Here is a 20,575-nt window from a genome sequence, read left to right on the forward strand (position 1 = left end):
ATATATAATTTTGCTAGTAAGATTAAAGTCAGTAAATATGTCAGGGTCACTACTTCTCCTAATTAAAATTACTTATAAAGTATAAAAGGTATAAAGTTACTTATACATTTAATATATTATTATATGTAGTTCTCAGTTTGTTTGTTTTCCGAGATAGGGTTTCTCCATGCAGCTTTGGAGCCTGCCCTGGAATTCACTTTGCAGACCAGACTGGCTTCGGCATCACATCATCGCCTGCCTTTGCCTCCCGAGTGCTGGGATTAAAGGCGTGCACCACTACCTCCCAACAAGTTCTCAGTCTTTTTAAAGTTTGAAATCATCAAGAAAAAAAATTCACTGACAATATGTTTACATTTAATATTTATTGAACGATTGAAAATATAAGAATTGAATTAAATGACAATTTAAAATGAAATATTTGATTAGGCACATCAATTTCTAAATGCATTGAAAGAGTACTATAACTAGAAGAGTCATTACTTATATGGTCTTCAGATAATGTTCAAGTCTGTGTGTTTGTAAACATCATGCACAAGTTAGCTGCCTTCTGTGGTCTCTGGCACAGATGTTAATACTGATATTTTATTTCTTAAATATTCACAATTCTATGAAGTAGGTAAGGTAGTAATATAAACCCTATTTTACAAAGCATTTGAGACTTTAACCACCTGTGTCAGGTCACAAGCCTAGTGAGTGATGTCCTGTGGTACCAGATGTCTTTGAATTATGAATGAAATATAAATCTTGAAACTTCAGATCCAATTTCTTTTTCATTATGCCATATTGACTCAAAAGAGATCTGGAAATCAGTAGGTCCTCGTCATCCAATGAAGCACTACGTTATCAGTTCACATTAGCTACTACTGCCCTGCACCTAATCCAAGCATGTGCGTTTTATGGAATCAGAGTGCTGTGTTTGGGAGATGGGAAGCAAGGGCCCTTCACAGCCCTAAGCCTCCACTCATCATCCTTGTCAGAGACTGCTTCAATAGGACATCAACTTTCTTATCTAGTTTACTCAGCTTTAGGGCCAAAGCATCTCGCGCTAGGCCCTCAATCATGAAACCCACTGCAAACTGCTTTCCCATTTGTATAATGAGAATAGTTTCCCAGGGATATTTTGATTTATAACTAGTTGTCAGCAATATTCAGATGTGTTGTAAACTCATGCCATGCTCACTAAACAAACCACTTTTTTTTACCTGAGCTATTATTAAGACACTGGGATAAGTGAATAGTTCATTGATATAACACTGATGTAGAATGTGAAGAATCCTGAGTTCTATTCCCAGTCCTGAAAAAATAGAAAATTTTTTTTTTGCTTTTATGAATGGAGTTTTTTCAAACACTTTTTAGTAGAAAGAGTTCATTTATCTTATGTATTACTAAGGCTTAAATTTGCAACTGCATGTCTAGTGGGTAGGTATCTTCTACTGTTTTCTAGGGTGCATGTGACAATTTATATTCTCATGAAAAGGCTGAGTTTCAGTTCTGCCAACACCAACTGGGGAATCACCTATCTCCCATTTTATTTTAGATATTGAAGTGGCTCAGTAGTAATATCTTACCATGGTGTTTGCATTTTCATTATTACCGATGATGATGTATACCTTTTCAGGTGTCTTTTGGGTATTTTTATATAACCTTTAGTAAACCAGGGCTACACATTCAAATATAAGTAAATCTCAAAATATAATGGTCAATTAAAAAATAAGTTGCAGAAATTAGTATGCATGCCCCAGCCTGTCTAGGATAGAGGATGTAACTCTGCCCAACAAATGCTCCCTCCTCTCTCGTGCCTTTGCTGCCATGATTGAAAAGAGCAAGAAAAGGGAACTGAGTGAACAGACTGTGTTGTAAATGATGTGAAATTTCTTCAGGAAGCTTTCAGATTTTTTTGCGATTCTTGGTATTGAGGGGGAAAAAAAAAACCCTTAAGTCTCAGCTTGAAGGAAGTCAGGTAAACCAACTAACTGGACTTCATTTCACTTGGACAGAAATGTAAGAATTGAAAACAATGCTTTAGAGAACTTAAGGGTGACATTCACACAAATAAGGGACTGTATTTTCTCTATTTACAATAAATTTTATATTTTCTCTTGATTATCATGTTTGTGAAATATACCACAACCACAAGGGGTCCTAAGGAATTTTTGTTGTTGTTATGATATTGTCTATAATTGCAAAATGGAGAAAACATTTTCTTAAGGGAAAAAAAGCTGCAGAATGATGAATATCAGAATGCAGAGCTATACCACTAAAGCCAGGGAAAGGTGGCACACAAAAGCAGATGAATCTCTGTTAGTTCAAGGCCACCATGGGCCACACAAGATTGAATCTGTCTAAAAGAGAAACAGAACTCACTCAAAGATGGTCCCAGCCCTTGGGGTCCCAGCACTAGGAAGATGGAGACAAGAGTGATATGGCTGAGTGGAGAGAGGAGAATAAGGTGGAAGGAGAAGGAGAGCAGTGTAGTCTGAGGTTTGGTGGAGACAGAGGGAGTCTGGAGACACAGTAGGAGGACAGGATCACCTCTTCAGTCTGAGCACTGGTAGAGGTAAAAGGTCTCTCTAGTGATTGGCCTCTCTGCTTCTCTGATCCTCAGCACTAACCCCAATATCTGACTCTGGCTATTATTATTATTACCAACTATAATTTGAGTTATCTACAGAATTTTATAAAACCTGTTTATAAAATTGTAAAGGGAGGTCACGGAAAATAGAAAGAAAATAAATACATCTATTTATTTAAATTTTCAACAGTTTAAAGCCCATACCTTTCATGATAAATTAACCACGGATTCATTCCTGTTTATTAAATAAGTACTGTCTATTAAGTGTCAAGAGCTGTGCTAGAACTGTAGTGATAACTCAGGTAAGATATGGCCTCTGTCCTCAGATTAAATGGGGGGAGATAAAACTCATTTAAAGAGGTATGTCAGATGGACTACATCTAGAGAGACTCAAGAATAAGTGTATTTCAAGTTTTCTTTTTTTCGTTTTTTTTTTCTTTTTTTCTTTTTGTTTTGCAAAAAAGAGACATGACTGAGTTGAAGCCAGCCTGGAATACAAAGTGAGTTCCAGGACAGTCAGAACTGTTACAGAGAGAAACCCTGTCTCAAAACAAAACAACCTTCAGAAAACCAAAACAACAACAACAAAAATGAGATATGACAAATGACAGTTACACTGCAAAATTACGGGGCACTAACCCATATAAACAAAGAACTATAGGAATATGTTTCCACCACTATTAAACCTAAGATGATAAAACCCCTAAAAACCCAGTATAGTTTTATATTTTAAAAAATACATAATAGCATGAGCATAGGTATCAACAATAACACTTACTGTTTATGTGCTTTGACTGTTGCTATATGTTAAATGCATTCATTATAAGGTAGATGGGCCACCTGTATGAAAGTTGTCTACCTTGTATTTCAACACAGTGCCGGTTATGTAGTACTTTTATGTTTGTAAATGAATCATGGTTATATTCATGAAAACTGCATTACACAAATAGTAAATCTATGTGTGTGCACGTGGACTGTCATCCCAAGGTGTTACTCATCGGGTGTCATCCACCTTGTTTTAGCCGGGATTTCTCACTGGCCTGGAGCTCACCTATTAGTGTAGATTGGTTGGATCTACCTGTCTCTGCATCCCAGCAGTAAGATTATAAGCATGTGTCATCTTTCCAGCATTTGTTGTTTGTTAGTTGAAACAGGGTCTCTCTACATAGCCCTGGCTGTCCTGGAATTCACTACGGAGACCAGGCTGCTCTTGAACTCACATAGATCCATCCTCCTGCCTCTGCCTCCCGAGTGCTGGGATTAAGGGCATGCACCATCATGCTCAGCTCCATACCAGCTTTATTACACTGATTCTAGGACTCAAACTCAGGTCCTCAGACTTACATGGTAGGCACCTCATCTACTGAACTATTTTCTCAGTCCAAATAGCACACTTCTAAGACCACAGATACCAGATTTAAATGAAATAAACAATACCGGAAAAGTTCACTTTGATGAAAGGAAAGGAAGTTTAATGGAGGCTGTACCAAGAGCCTCAACCTATAGCAGATATGTGCGATTTATTTTTCCTATTCTGCCAATTTACATAACCATGATTACCTTGGAAATGTCTGGCAACCACTTGAGTCAACACTTCCATGGTGTTTCTCTTAGAGTCAACTCCACTCCATTAGCTCGACTATAATACCTCACGATGTGCCTACACTTTCTTCCTCTTTCAAAGAGATTTGGCTGCCATGTTAACCTCCTTACATACTGCATTCATGTAACTTTTCATATTTCCTAAACGGCTCCACTGTAGATAGAATTTTTCATTAGAAAACAAAACAAAACATAGGTATTGCATTGTGCAAAAGCCTTACACCAGTACAAATTGATATTTTATGGCTGAAAATTAATGAGCTTGAGTTAGCAAAATTAATTATCCGTAAGTTTTAAAGTGAGAATGAATCCCCATACAAAAATCAATTTGTTATGGACTAAAAGACTTAACCGTGAAAGAAAATGTAGGATAGTTTAAAAATAATCAATGTTCAGCTGTTCCACTTCCCAGCTGCTAATGTTTACTCTCGCTGAGCCCCACACTGCACAAACACAATTTAACTTTGACTAGATAGACCTTGTAGCAGGATTTTTGGGTTCCTCCTCCACTGTTCTCTCCATTCTAGCAACACCATCTATACCTTGGTTTCTTCAACCTCATAAGACTATTAGGGTTATACTTATTTGCATTAAAAAATTAGAAAATACTTTTAAAGGAAAAAGCCAGGATGACTGTGGTACTCTTAGTACAGGCTTTCTTTCCATAAATGATTATATTTTCTTAGAGTATGTCCGTGCTGATTATTCTCAGTGCTTTTAAACACTGGGCATCTATTTTTTCCAGTTATACGTGATATATGCATATATGTCTGGCAGAGTGCTACCTGAAAAATTGGCAGGTATGGTCAGAATGCATGCTTTGTCACAGAAGTCTTTTCTTGGGTTCTCCTTTTTCTGGTTTTTCTCTTTACCTTTAAATAACCATTGGTGGTTATTTTATATTGTCTTCAATTTTTCCAGTACTGCTACGTTTCATAGACTAAATAGGTTGTTTCTGTTGACTTATGTTCATGGTAGACTACTTCCTTCTTTGTTTGGCTGTCTTTCACTGGTAGATCATATTTGGTTTATTTTAATAGGGGGGACTCCTGGAAATTTAATGCAAAGATGTTCTTTAAAGTGTGTGTGTGTGTTCTCAGAAACAGGACATCTTAACAGACTTATTCTTAAAATTTTTTTTGATCATTCAACATCTTATTTCTGCTATTATGCATGTTCATTTTTGATTTCTTAAAAATGATACTTTATTAAGAACACAAAATCAAATACAACACCCGGGTCTGACTGGGAAGAGCAAGATACCAAATAATTATCCCCATCCTTGCTCTGGAGAGTCTAGTAGTATAACTTACAGACACATCCCTGCTCCTGGCAAGCATGTGAAAAAAGCAACAGCAAAGGGGGGTTGTAACTATCAGATACTTGAAAAAGCACGAAACTTGTATGTAATCAACTATATAAGTTCTAGCAGATAGGTCTTAATTCTATTTATCTTTTGATACTATAAAAACCATAATCAAAAAAAATCAAGGCCAACAAGATGGTGGATGTGGTAGTTCGAATGAGACTGTGCCCCATGGACTCAGATTTTGAGTACTTGGTTCCATGATAGTCATCTGGTGAGGCTTAGGAGGTGTGATCTTGCTGAAGGAAGTATGTCACAAGGGGTGGTCTTTGAGATTTCAAAGTCTATGCCTCTCCCAGTTTGCTCTTTCTGCTTCCTGATTGTGGCTCAAGATGTGAGTTCTTGGTTGCTGTTCCAGGAAGCATGCCTTAGCTTTGCTGTAATGACCTCCAACCCTCTGGATCAACCAGCTCAAATAAACCCTTCTATAAGTTGCCTTAATCATGGTATTTTACTGCAGCAGTAGAAAATTAACTAATACAGCAGACAAAGGCATGTGTGGCACAAATCTAAGTTCAATCTCAAAACACAGGTAAGAGTAGAAAGAGAACAGACACTGACCTCCACATATGCTCATACACCATGTATACACAACACACATAAGAGTTTTAAAATTTAAAAATATCAAAATAGGAAGCCTGGTGGGGTGGCTTACACTTCTAATTCCAACACTAGGTGAGCTGAGGTGGACAAACTGCCACAAGTTTGAGGCCTGCCTATGTCACATGGAGACTCTGTCTGAAAACAATATACACACAGACACATACATAGAGACACACATACACATACACGAAACCACCACCACAACAAAACAAAATAAAAAACCCACAAAATAAGCAAGCAAACAAACAAACAAAAACCAAGCCCAAATTAACATTGAAACAAAAAACCAACAGGGAATAATGTACTGCATCTGACAAAGCTAACTGGGCTGATGAGTCAAGCCCCTCTACCAACCACGCTGGTCATACTAACTCTCTAAGAAGTCACAGTATTAGATCATCAGCTTAAATCCTTATCCCCAGTCCCCAATGATCTACTTGATGTCAGGGTTTTCCAACCTATATTTTTAAAAGTTGAATTTCATACCTAAGTGGCTCACAATAAGAAGTCTAAAGGGTATTAGATTCTTTTTTTTTTTTTTTTAATTTTTCGAGACAGGGTTTCCCTCTGGTTTTGGAGCCTGTCCTGGAACTAGCTCTTGTAGACCAGGCTGGTCTCGAACTCACAGAGATCCGCCTGCTTCTGCCTCCCGAGTGCTGGGATTAATATTGGGACCATTCTTAATTTTTTATGGTAACAAGCTAAATATAGTTAACCCTTCCAAAGTGAATAATCTAGTTATCTGATAAGCCTAGGTGAAAAGCTGTAATACTTGAGTAGCAGGTAAAACTGAGGATAAGAATAGTAGGGTTTTTTTTTTTTTAAGGAATTACTATAATGAAAATCAATTCAGAAGAAGTAACTGGGAGCAAACTGACAGACTCACTGATGAGTACATACAGCGGTACAGTGAGCTGAGCTCTTAATGCCAGCATTGTTTTAAGCATTCAACTCATAGAAAGGTATTTTTCTAACCCTTCAACTCATCAACTCTGTCTGGTCATATTTTTAAATCGAAAATACCACTAAAAGTTTATGCTAGATCTAACTCATGTTCATTGTTTTTTATTAGAAAAATATGAAGTCTAATGCAACAAAAGGAAACCATGGGCTAGAAGTGTGTCTTATAAACCACATCTTTATGGAGGGAAAAGGCTTTTAGGTAAGTCTTTGAGTTAATTTAGAAGCATCTTGTTTTATATTTTTACTGTGGTATCTTAAAATTCAGAACTCTGAACCTGGTATGATGGCTCATGCCTTTAATCCCAGTACCTGGGAGGCAAAGGCAGGCAGATCTCTGTAATATTGAGGCCAGCCTAGTCTACAGAGTGAATTCTAGGACAGCTAGAGCTACACAGTAAAACTGTATCTCAAAAACAAACAAACAAAAAAATAAAAAACAAAAAAACTGTATCTCAAAAAAACAAGAAAAAAAATCTGAACTCAGTTACAATTACTTTAAAACTTGAAACCACTGATATTGGCAATATAATTTTATATTTTTTAAATGCTGAAATTATACTAAGAAGCTGAAAGTAAATTTATTTATGGCCCTAATGGTACAGATTTCTACAGAGAATGAAACTTACAATTATAAAAGTAATAGTCATGAGGGAAAAATAAACCATGCAAAGCCCAAAGATTCACGTTCATTTCCAACACTAAGTCCGACCACGGGGAATGCGCTGTGTTCTGTTTTGTCTTTATCTTCTCTGCATACATGGGTTTCATGTGCATGTGCAGGGTGCTTGCACCTGTGTGTTTCTATGTGTAGAGGCTGCAGAGCAGCCCTGGTGGTTGTTTCTCAGGCGCCATCCAACTTACATTTTGTGGACACAGGGGCTCTTTATTGGCCTGGAACTCAGTGCTTATGTTAGGCTGGCTAGTCAGTAAGTCTGTCTCTAGCAGTTCTCCAGTTTTTTAGCTTAAATTCTGGGGATATTTGTGCTTGGAGGCAAGCACTTCATCAACCAAGCCAGTTCTTCACCAACAGTCCCAGTTACCCTGTTTTATAGACTGTGTTATTATAATCACAGTTTACAGAATATTTGCAGAAACCAGAAACCTGGAATTATGCCTTTGCCATTTATTTGTTCATTGCACATTTCTACCAGTCAGGTAACAAACAGCCAGTCTCCTCTTCATAGGAATCTGGCTTCTCACCTTTTGAGCTGCAAGGTGGAGGGCTGTTCTCCGGCTATGGTCAGTCTTATTGACATCTGCTCCTGCTTTCAGAAGAGCATCTGCACAGTCCAGTCTGTCTGCCAACACACAGTACATGAGTGGTGTTCTTCCAAATTGGTCTTCTTTGTCTTTAAGAGCAGGGTTTCCTGTAAGTATAAGAAAGAGTGATATTTAATAATTGTACTTATTACTAATATAAGTAGGAGACACATTCACTAAATCCTTATTATTGAGTATTGTACTAAATCCATTGCATATTATTTCATTTTAATTTAGTCTATGAGGTAGACATAAGCATCTCTATATTATCAGAGAAATTTATTAGCCTATATACATGCATACTGAGATTACATGGCAGAGCTAGAATACCAACTGGCTGATGACTTTAATGGTCATATCTGTATTATATCACTTTTAATAAACATTTTGAGATATGGAGTTATTCCTTTTGCTGCATTACTTTTTTCTTTTGTCAACAAATACTTATTTGGTACTACCCTTAGAGTGTGTATTGTAAATGCTTTTTTCTGTCACTCAAAAGAAGATAAGGACCAATATCCAAGGTTGTCTCCTGACCTCCACATGCATTCACATGTACTTGTATGCATGATGTGGCACACATGTGGAGATCAGAGCACAGCTTCTGAGTGTCAGTTCTGTCCTTCAACCAGGTAGGTTCTGAGCATCAAACTCAGGTCATCACGTTTGGTAGCAAATGCCATTATTCAACTGAGCCATTTTACTAGTGCTGTAGAGGTAACAATTTTTAATACAGTAGAAAACTGATCATAAGCATATTATACTGTTGGGAGCAGTGAGACCCCAGATCCTGAATTTCCTGTAAACAACTTGTTCCCCCCCCCCCCCCGATCTGAGTGCCTACAGCTGCTCTGAGCACGAGACCTTCAGGAGTTCCTGATGGCAGGAGAGTGGTTTCTGGTGGGTTTGGCTGGGGCATGGCTATCCCTATATAACCTGCCTCTGAACACAATAAAGGAGGCATTCTTGGGGAATTCAAGGATGACCTGTGTCACTGTCTCTCTGTCTGTGTGTGTCTGTGTATTTTAACCTCCAGCCCCCTTGCCCAAAGCTCGGTAACTGGGTAATAGCGCACCAAGCGCAGACACGGGGGTGGGGGGGGCAATTGGAGGTCTCCACCGAGATATCGGCATTATACAACAAATATTAATGTGAATCAGGAGAAATAAAAACCTACACTAACTATTAGAAAGAACATAAAATGGTATCACCACTTTGGGAAACAATTTTTCAAGATATTAAATCCAGAGTTACAACTTGATGCAGCAAGTTTACTCCCAAATATATACCAAAAACATGTTCAAAAATGTCCATAATAAACTATTCATCATAGATAAAATTAAATCACAAATAACCTGCTGATGAATGGACAAACAAAATGCTGTATGTCTACAAACTGAAAATTATATTCAACCAAAGGAACAAAATCCAATAAATTACAACACAGACCCTGAAAACATATGATAAGTGAAAGAAGCTGGTCCAATTACTATATGTTGTATGACCTTTTTATTGATAAGTACTGTCTGGTACAAATACATCTATTCAAATAGAGAGAGTACATTAGCAGTTACCTTTAACTTGGAGGAATCTGTTGGATTTGAGCTAGTATAAGATTTCTTAGCAGGGGCGGTAATAAAATTGTTTTAGTATTAAGTAGGTGACTAAAACCATTAAATTGTATAATTTTGATTGGTAAACTGTATATGAATTTTATCTATTTCCTAAGAGCACTTAGGAAAGTTGACTGCATGTAAGTTGAAATGGAATAGTAAAACTATTCAATAAATGGAAAGGAAGACAATGAAGAGGAACCAAAGAGATTAGAATCATAAAGAGCATACAATAAATTGAAAATCTTAAATCCTAGCACTTGCAATGACATTAAGTGTAAATAATATATGAGCAAATTGCTAAAAAGACATGAGACAGAAAAAAAGATTCATATACACTCTAGTTAATAAAAATCATTTACTATTTAATAAATGATTAAAAGTAAAATCAGAGCAAAGACCTAACATGCAAACATTAATTAATACAGTTGAAGTAAGTTAATATCTAATTGAGTAGACAACAGTAAAGTTGTAAACTGTGAGGAATTCTTTAAGTATGAAAGGGTCAAGTCAACAAAAATATAGTAATGCTAAATATATATGTATTAAAACACAGCCTTGAATTATATAGCAAAACTGATAAATAAGAAATCTCTGAAAGATTCAAACTTATACTTAGTAACTTTAACATTCCTCTTTCAAAAGTACCAACAAGATCTAAAATGAAGACCTGCAAGGATGAGACAGACATCACTACAAGAGCAGCTAGGGCCAACAAATATTTTAATATCAGGCAGTGACGGCCAGATACTATCTATTAGAACACTCATACAGCATTCTCCAAATAGACCAAGAAAGCTGCCATAAATGTTAAAAACACACTAAGAAAAACTCTGCCAGTGTGAACTTGGAAAGAGAATTCTGAATACTGGTTCATAGAACCAAGAATAAAAGACCTGAAGGACTGAAAACCTACCAAGCATGTTCTCTGATAGTAATATAATTAAGCAAATAATAAAAAATAGAGTTGTAATGAAAAATCATCAAATACTTGGGACTTAAACAACATACTTTAAGGTAAGCCATCGGTTAAAGGGAAAATTTAAAACAATTAATTATTAAATGAAAAAAATTAAAATATTGCCCTATACATAAGGGAATCTCCACAAGAAATACACAGCACTGAAAATTTACATAAGAATAGAAGAACTGTTTCAGATTGATAAACTATGCTTCCTCTTTAGTATACTAAGATGAGCAAACTTAACTCAAAAGGAGGAAGAACATAATAAAAGCAATAGAGATCAGTGAAATTAAAATGTGAAAAATAGAAAAATTAATGGAGCTAAAAGTTCTTGGAAAACAAACAAAAATCTACAATTAGAGTTATCATTAAAAACAGATTATACTAGATGGGACACTGCTGTATTCAATGGTAGAACACTTGCCTTAAATATATGAGGCCCTAGGGTCAATCCCCAACATTGTAAAAATACACAAAATAATAACAAAAGCCAGTGAAAACAGATTTTTAATATGAAGAATGAAAAAAATTATCAATGTAGGCTTCAGACTATTAGAAATTTGAAAACAAGGGAATATCATAAATAAGTTTATGCCCATAAACATTTCATCTAAGAGAAATGGATGAATTCCATGGAAAATATAATCTATTAAATGTATAGTTATCTTTAATGGTATTTGAAGTAGGCAAAATTCTAAGGTGGCACCTGTATTGGTTTGAGTGATGGAAAGTATCCCCCATATGCTCATGTTTCTGATCATCTGGTTGTCGCTTAGTGACCCTATTTGGAGTGTTATGGAACATTTAGTATGTGGAGCTTTACTGGAGGAAGTATGTCACTGGAGGTGGGATTTCTTCCCATGCACTGTCCCTGCTTGTGTGTGTGTGTGTGTGTGTGTGTGTGTGTGTGAGAGAGATCTCTCAGCTTCCTGTTCCTCCATCATGTCGTCCCTAGCATTATGGAAATCTAGCACTCTGGAACCATAAATGAAAATAAACTGTTCCTTAAGTTGCCTCTGCTGATAATGCGTTAGCATGGCAATGAAAATGTAACTAATACAGCAGGTAGGAGGCTCACTTCTAGAACACAAGCCCTGTACGATACTCTCTTTAGCTGAGGGGAGTCTATGGATGTGGCAGGGTATCATTCCCACGATTATCTTCTATTTTGTGGTAAATATGTTGAGGTTTGCAGCATATTAATCACTGAACATAAGTTAATTATGAAAGATTAACTTGAGTAGCTTTTTATTGATTGGTTTGATGATTAACTGATTGAGGTGCTGGGGATCAAATTCAGGGCTTAGTGCTTGCTTTTCAAACACATCACCACCAAGTTACACCCTCAACCACTTGGGTTGCTTTTTAAAATAATTTAGAGGTAAGACAGTGAGGGGGTTGAAGAGATCTGAAATAGCCATGACACTTAAACCTGCTGGCCTAAGAGCAGCAAGCTGCCAGAAATGTTAAAGCCACACAAAGCTAAATTCTGCCAGTGTGAATTAGGAAGAGAATTCTGAACCTTAGGTGAGATCCACCCTTGCTAACAGTCTGTTACCCTAGCCAAGCCATGTCTGGAAGCCTGACCCAGAGAAACTGGAAGATAATAACGATTTGTTGTTGTAAAGTGTTCATGTTGATTCTTAGGCCACACTAGAAAACTCTTATGTAGGCCATCTGTGAAGGAAATCAACCTTAAATTTATTCCTTCCTATAAAGCAATACTAAGATAACGTACTAAAAATTCTCCCAAGCAATTTTTGTACAGACGTGTTTTATTATGGAAAGGCAAAAACGTAAAGATGGAAAGTTATTTCAGGGCCAGGGATGTACTTGTTCAGTACTTGCCTACTATGTCAGGCCCTGGATTCTATCTACAGCAATGAGGAGAAAAATAATTTTTGAAAGGAAGACTAAATTTGGAGCACTTTGCATTGTATGGTTTGAAGACACAGGGCTGCACTAACGAAATGGCATGGTAACAGCAAGGACTGCTATAGATCGATATAGCATATGGATCAATACAGCAGATCTGAGAGTATTGGAAACATACTTGCATGTACATGATTAATTGATTTTTTTACAAAACTGCAAAGACAAACCACAGAGCAGTATTTTAAAGATGTGTAACTAGAAAAATCTGGAATTCACAGGCAAGCCAACAAAACAAAACAAAACCAATCAAAACCTTTCTACCTTTACTTTGCAGTGCGGCCTTACCAGGTTAGGCTGCAATAACAAGAGAGTATAGATTGGGTGACAGACAAACCACAGGAACTTAATTTCTGTTATTATGGGCATGAAAACCTAAGATCAAGGTGCCAGCAGGGTTGGGACCTGGTGAGGGCCCTTTTTATGGGTGACAGATTGCAGACTTTTGTATTTTTAAACAATAAACAAAAAAAGTTAGACAGCTCTCTAATATCATTTGTGAGAGTTCACTCTCAAAACCTGAATTACTTTCCAATAGCCTCACCTCTGACGACCATACCAGGGCCAGGATTTCAATCTCTGAATTCTGGGAGGACATAAACATTAGTTCATAGATAGCACAAAAGATAAAAAAAATACTTCTAATTGCATCATAGATTTAAATGTACAACTATAACTATATAAAACTTTTAGAAGCAAACAAAGGTATTTGTGACCTGTATTAAGGATTTCGTAGATACGATCCCCAAATAATCCATACACAAATTAACTTTCACACTAATTTAAAATCTTTGTGTTTGAAAAAACATTGTTAGAGGATGAAAAGACAAACATAAACTGGAAGGAAATATTTGCAAAATGTGTATCTGATAATGCCTTCTTTCCAGAGTAAAGAACTTGCTGCAACTGAGTACTAAAAAGACAGATGATGAAATTAAAAATGTCCAGGATATGTGAACAGACATTTCACCTAGTATACACATGAGAAAGCAGACAACATCATTAGTACATGGGAATGTAAATCAACCCACAACGTGGACCACTGCACTCCATGTGGACAGCTACAGTGAGAACAAAACCCAAACAACAGCATATGGGGAGAAGGGAAAATGGCTAGACACTGCGGCAAGGAATACAAAATGGTAGCAGAGACCTAGCTGAAAATGGCTTGTTCCTTATTATCCAAAATAAACACTTACCACAAGGCCTAATAATCTTCTCACCTACACTAAGGAGAAAGAAAAGCCAGAAAGCCAGTGTTTACAGAAAAACCTGTCTGTGGATGTTTACAGTAGTCTATTTCATCACTGTAAAGGGTAGAAATGTCCCACTTATCCTCCAGACAGCGAAAAGTGCGATACATTTACATTTTCTTGCTCAGCAAGAAAAAGAAAAAGCCAAAGGCTCACCCAACATGAGGGAACTCTCAAATGCTTCGAGTCAAGTGAAAGAAATCAGTCGTGCAGAATGATACACTTACATGGCATTTTGGACAAGGGAAAATTGTAGGGGTAGAAAACACCAGTGGTCACCAAAGGCTGGGTGTGGGGAGGGACACGCTGGGGGGGGGCACATGAGATCTTGAAGGTATTGTGTAACTTCTCTGTATCGTCAACGCGACTTACATGTGGTTGTGACTAGTCACTTACACTGGTAAAAATTAAAATAATTGTATACAAGAAAGATGTCTTACTGTATTCTGTGCCACCAAGCTTAAAACGGGAAACAATGAAAGACCGCAGCTTCCAGCAGGCACTTTCAGTGCCACAGCTACTGACCAGGCACTACTCCACTGCCGAGAGGAACTGCACATATACTGTGTGAGGGCAGGCAATTGCCTGAACTCTGCTGTCAAGAGAGGCGCTGACTGACCAAACACAATGTTTTATTTGAGGAAACAGGAAAGCGAGACAAAGAGAGCACATGGTACTTCTGCCTGGACTGTTTCATGCCTGAATTGAAGCTAATGTGTTAGGTTTTAAGAAACATAACTTCTAAGATTTGTTTGAGATTATAATGCAATTACATTTTCCCCTCTCTTTTTCTCTCTTCGAAACCTCTCATGTACCCTACCCCTCGTTTTCTTTCAAATTCATGGCCTCTATGAAGAAAAGTCTGTTGTGCTTGTGATTGTGTGTGGTGTACGCTTCCTAAATGTAGAAATGCAATGCGCTCAGTCCATATAATGTTACTTTTGTGTATATGCTTTTAGGGCTGATCATTTTTATCGGCTGACCACTGGTGCGGGTGTTCCCCAGAAGAAATAGTTCTCGCCCCTTCAGCATTCCTTAGTTGCCTGTAGCTCTTTGTCTAGGGTTGAGGCCTCGTGAGCTTCTGCCTTCCAATACTGTGTTAATTTTTAAAGACTACTTCAGCACAAATTCTAAGCCTGGGTTCCTGGGATCCAGAAAGACTAACAGCTTCTCCGACGATTTACCGTTTTTGTGTATATTGGTAACAAAACAAAGGTCACTGCTTGAAATTCAAATATACAAATAAAGTCAGGCTGTGTATAACACCTGAAGGAGGCAGGTGGGTTTTTTTTTTCCCTGTGACTTTTTTTTTATTTATTAAATATTTCTGTCTCTTCCCCACCTCCGCCTCCCGTTTCCCTCCCCCTCCCCCAATCAAGTCCCCCTTCCTCGTCAGCCCAAAGAGCAATCAGGGCTCTCTGTCCCGTGGGAAGTCCAAGGAAAACCCTCCTCCGTCCAGGTCTCCTAAGGTGAGCATCCAAACAGCCTAGGCTCCCACAAAGCCAATACATGCAATAGGATCAAAAACCCACTGCCATTGTTCTTGATGTCTCAGTAGTCCTCATTGTCCGCTATGTTCAGTGAGACCTGTTTTAACCCAGGCTTTTTCAGACCCAGGTCAGCTGGCCTTGGTGAGTTCCCGATAGAGCATCTCCATTGTCTCAGTGTGTGGGTGCACCCCTCGCAGTCCTGAGTTCCTTGCTCATGTTCGCTCTCCTTCTGCTCCTGATTTGGACCTTGAGATTTCAGTCCGGTGCTCCAATGTGGGTCTCTGTCTCTGTCTCCTTTCATCGCCTGATGAAGGTTAATATTCAGGAGGATGCCTATATGTTTTTCTTTGGGTTCTCCTTCTTATTTAGCTTCTCTAAGAACCCGAATTATAGGCTCAATGTCCTTTATTTATGGCTAGAAACCAAATATGAGTGAGTACATCCCATGTTCCTCTTTTTGGGTCTGGCTTACCTCACTCAGGATAGTGTTTTCTATTTCCATCCATTTGCCTGCAAACTTCAAGAAGTCCTTGTTTTTTACTGCTGAGTAGTACTCTAATATGTATATATTCCATACTTTCTTCATCCATTCTTCAATTGAGGGGCATCTAGGTTGTTTCCAGGTTCTGGCTATTACAAACAATGCTGCTATGAACATAGTAGAGCATATATTTTTGTTGCATGATAAGGCCTCTCTTGGGTATATTCCCAAGAGTGGTATTGCTGGGTCCATGGGTAGGTTGATCCCAAATTTTCTGAGAAACCGCCACACTGCTTTCCAGAGTGGTTGTACAAGTTTGCATTCCCACCAGCAATGGATAAGTGTACCCCTTTCTCCACAACCTCTCCAGCATAGGCTATCATTGGTGTTTTTGATTTTAGCCATTCTGACAGGTGTAAGATGGTATCTTAAAGTTGTCTTGATTTGCATTTCCCTGATCGCTAAGGAAGTTGAGCATGACCTTAGGTGTCTTTTGGCCATTTGAACTTCTTCTGTTGAGAGATCTCTGTTCAGCTCAGTGCCCCATTTTATAATTGGGTTGATTAGCCTTTTACAGTCTAGTTTCTTAAGTTCTTTATATATTTTGGAGATCAGACCTTTGTCAGTTGCGGGGTTGGTGAAGATCTTCTCCCAGTCAGTGGGTTGCCTTTCTGTCTTAGCGACAGTGTCCTTTGCTTTACAGAAGCTTCTCAGTCTCATGAGGTCCCATTTATTCAATGAGGCCCTTACTGTCTGTGCTGCTGATGTTATACGTAGGAAGCGGTCTCCTGTGCCCACTTGTTGTAGTGTAGTTCCCACTTTCTCTCCTATCAGGTTCAGTGTGTTCAGACTGATATTGAGGTCTTTAATCCACTTGGACTTGAGTTTTGTGCATGGTGACAGACATGGATCTATTTTCATTTTTGTACAGATTGAAATCCAGTTTTGCCAGCACAATTTGTTGAAGATGCTCTCTTTTTTCCATTGTATAGTTTTAGCTCCTTTATCGAAAATCAGGTGCTCATAGGTTTGTGGATTAAAGTCAGGGTCTTCTATACGGTTCCATTGGTCGACTTCTCTGTTTTTATGCCAATACCAAGCTGTTTTTAATACTGTAGCTCTGTAATAGAGTTTGAAGTCAGGGATGGTAATGCCTCCAGACGTTCCTTTATTGTATAAGATTGTTTTGGCTATCCTGGGTTTTTTATTTTTCCATATAAAGTTGATTATTGTCTTCTCCAGATCTGTGAAGAATTTTGATGGGATTTTGATGGGGATTGCATTGAATCTATATATTGCTTTTGGAAGAATTGCCATTTTTACTATGTTGATCCTCCCAATCCAAGAGCAAGGGAGATCCTTCCATTTTCTGGTGTCTTCTTCTATTTCGTTCTTCAAAGTCTTAAAGTTCTTGTCATATAGATCTTTCACTTCCTTGGTCAGGGTTACCCCAAGATATTTTATGCTCTTTGTGGCTATCATGAAAGGTGATGCTTCTCTGATTTCCCTCTCTGTTTCCTTATCCTTACTGTATAGGAAGGCAACTGATTTTTTCGAGTTGATCTTGTATCCTGCCACATTACTGAAGGTGTTTATCAGCTGTAGGAGTTCTTTGGTAGAGTTTTTGGGGTCGCTTATGTATACTATCATATCATCTGCAAATAACGAAAGCTTAACTTCTTCCTTTCCAATACGAATCCCTTTGATCCCCTTATGTTGTCTTATTGCTATTGCTAGAACTTCAAGCACTATATTGAAGAGGTATGGAGAGAGTGGACATCCTTGTCTTGTTCCTGATTTTAGTGGGATGGCTTTGAGTTTTTCTCCGTTTAATTTAATGTTAGCTGTCGGTTTGCTGTAAATAGCTTTTATTATATTTAGGTATGACCCTTGTATCCCTAGTCTCTCCAATACCTTTATCATAAAGGGGTGTTGGATTTTGTCGAATGCTTTTTCAGCATCTAATGAAATGATCATATGGTTTTTTTCTTTCATTTTATTTATATGGTGGATTACATTGATAGATTTGCGTATGTTGAACCAGCCCTGCATCTCTGGGATGAAGCCTACTTGATCATAATGGATAATTTTTCTAATGTGTTCTTGAATTCGGTTTGCCAGTATTTTATTAAGAATTTTTGCGTCGATATTCATGAGTGAGATAGGCCTGTAGTTCTCTTTCTTGGTTGGGTCTTTGTGTGGTTTTGGTATCAGGGTAACTGTAGCTTCATAAAAGGAATTTGGCAATGACTTTTCTGTTTCTATACTGTGAAATACATTAAGGAGAATAGGTATTAGCTCTTCTTGGAAGTTCTGGTAGAATTCTGCATTGAAACCATCTGGTCCTGGGCTTTTTTTAGAGGGCAGATTTTTGATAACTGCTTCAAGTTCTTCGCGACTAACAGGTCTATTTAGATCTTTCACCTGGTCTTGGTTTAGCTTTGGTATATGGTACTTATCTAAAAAGATGTCCATTTCTTTTGTATTTTCCAGTTTTGTGGCATACAGGCTCCTGTAGTAAGATCTAATGATTCTCTGAATTTCCTCTGTGTCTGTGGTTATGTCCCCCTTTTCATTTCTGATCTTATTTATTTGCGTGTTCTCCCTCTGTTGTTTAATTAGTTTGGATAGGGGTTTGTCTATCTTGTTGATTTTCTCCAAGAACCAACTTTTTGTTTCATTGATTCTTTGGACTGTTTTCTGTGTTTCTATTTTGTTGATTTCTGCCCTCAGTTTGATTATTTCCAGTCTTCTACTCCTTCTGGGCACATCTGCTTCTTTTTTTTCTAAAGCTTTCAGGTGTGCTGTTAAGTCCCCAATGTATGCTTTCTCCGTTTTCTTTAAGTGGGCACTTAGTGCTATGAACTTTCCTCTTAGCACTGCTTTCATCGTGTCCCATAGGTTTGAGTATGTTGTCTCTTTATTTTCATTAAATTCAAGGAAGACTTTAATTTCCTTCTTAATTTCTTCCTTCACCCAGGTGTGGTTCAGTAGTTGATTGTTCAGTTTCCATGAGTTTGTCGGCTTTCTGGGGGCAGCATTGTTGTTGCCTTCTAACTTTAATCCGTGGTGATCTGATAAGACACAGGTGGACACTGATATTCTTTTGTATCTGTGGAGGCTTCCTTTGTTTCCGAGTATATGGTCAATTTTTGAGAAGGTTCCATGAGCTGCAGAGAAGAAGGTATATTCTTTCCTATTTGGGTGGAGTGTTCTATAGATGTCTGTTAAGTCCATTTGTTTCATTACCTCCAGTAATTCTCTTAATTCTCTATTAGGTTTCTGTCTGATTGACCTGTCCATTGGAGAGAGAGGTGTGTTGAAGTCTCCTACTATTAGTGTGTGTGGTTTGATGTCTGCCTTGAGTTCTAGTAATATTTCTTTTATATAAGTGGGTGCTTTTATATTAGGGGCATAGATATTCAGAATTGAGATGTCATCCTGATGAATTGTTCCTGTTATGAGTATAAAGTGTCCTTCTCGATCTCTTCTGATTGATTTTAGTTTGAAGTCCGTTTTGTTGGAAATTAGTACGGCCACACCTGCTTTTTTCTTAGGACCATTTGCTTGAAAGACCTTTTCCCAACCTTTTACTCTGAGTAGATGCCTGTCTTTGTGGTTGAGATGTGTTTCTTGCAAACAGCAGAATGTTGGATCCTGTTTTCGTATCCAATCTCTTAGCCTGTGCCTTTTTATAGGTGAATTGAGACCATTAATATTAAGTGATATTAATGACCAATTGTTGTTTACTCCGGTTATTCTTATTGTTTTTTTGGTAGTAGAGTTTGTGTGTGTGTCCCTTCTTTGAGTTGTGCTGGTGAAGGTTCACTAGATGCCTGAGTTATTGTAGTCAGTGTTGGCATTGTTGGATTCCTTGGGTTGCGATTTTCCTTCTATTACTTTCTGTAGAGCTGGATTTGTGGCTACGTATTGTTTAAATTTGTTCTTATCCTGGAATGTCTTGTTTTCTCCATTGATAGTGAACACTAGCTTGGCAGGGTACAGAAGTTTGGGTTTGCATCCATGGTCTCTTAGCTTTTGAAGTACCTCTATCCAGGACCTTCTGGCTTTCATGGTTTCCATAGAGAAGTCAGGTGTAATTCTGATCGGTTTACCTTTATAGGTTACTTGGCCTTTTTCCTTTGCAGCTCTTAATATTCTTTCTTTAACCTGTCTATTTTGTGTTTTGATTATTATATGGCGAGGGGAAGTTTTTCTTTGATCCAGTCTGTTTGGTGTTCTGTATGCTTCTTGAATATTCAAGGGGATAACTTTCTTTATGTTGGGAAAGTTTTCTTCCATAATTTTGTTAAAAATATTTTCTGGGCCTTCGAGCTGTGATTCTTCTCCTTCTTCTATTCCTATAATTCTTAGGTTTGGTCTTTTTATTGTGTCCCATATTTCTTGAATGTTTTGTGATGAGAATTTGTTGGCTTTGCTGTTTTCTTTGATCAGTGCATTTATTTTCTCTATGGT

The 20,575-nt window shown here is 37.7% G+C and overlaps 1 protein-coding gene across 6 annotated transcripts in view; it reads right to left on the minus strand.

Moving 5' to 3' along the window:
• Invs (inversin) overlaps window positions 1–20,575 on the minus strand; it is a 134,573-nt gene that overhangs the window by 100,289 nt on the left and 13,709 nt on the right. For all 6 annotated transcript variants that reach the window (XM_050155916.1, XM_050155912.1, XM_050155917.1 and 3 more), the window contains one exon: window positions 8,307–8,473. In XM_050155916.1, the coding sequence (XP_050011873.1) occupies window positions 8,307–8,473 (167 nt within the window). The remainder of the gene's footprint in view (window positions 1–8,306; window positions 8,474–20,575) is intronic.

This window comes from Alexandromys fortis, unplaced genomic scaffold (assembly GCF_014885135.2).
Source record: "Alexandromys fortis isolate MF-2015 unplaced genomic scaffold, M_Fortis_MF-2015_v1.1 scaffold_92, whole genome shotgun sequence".
Lineage (NCBI taxonomy): Eukaryota > Metazoa > Chordata > Mammalia > Rodentia > Cricetidae > Alexandromys > Alexandromys fortis.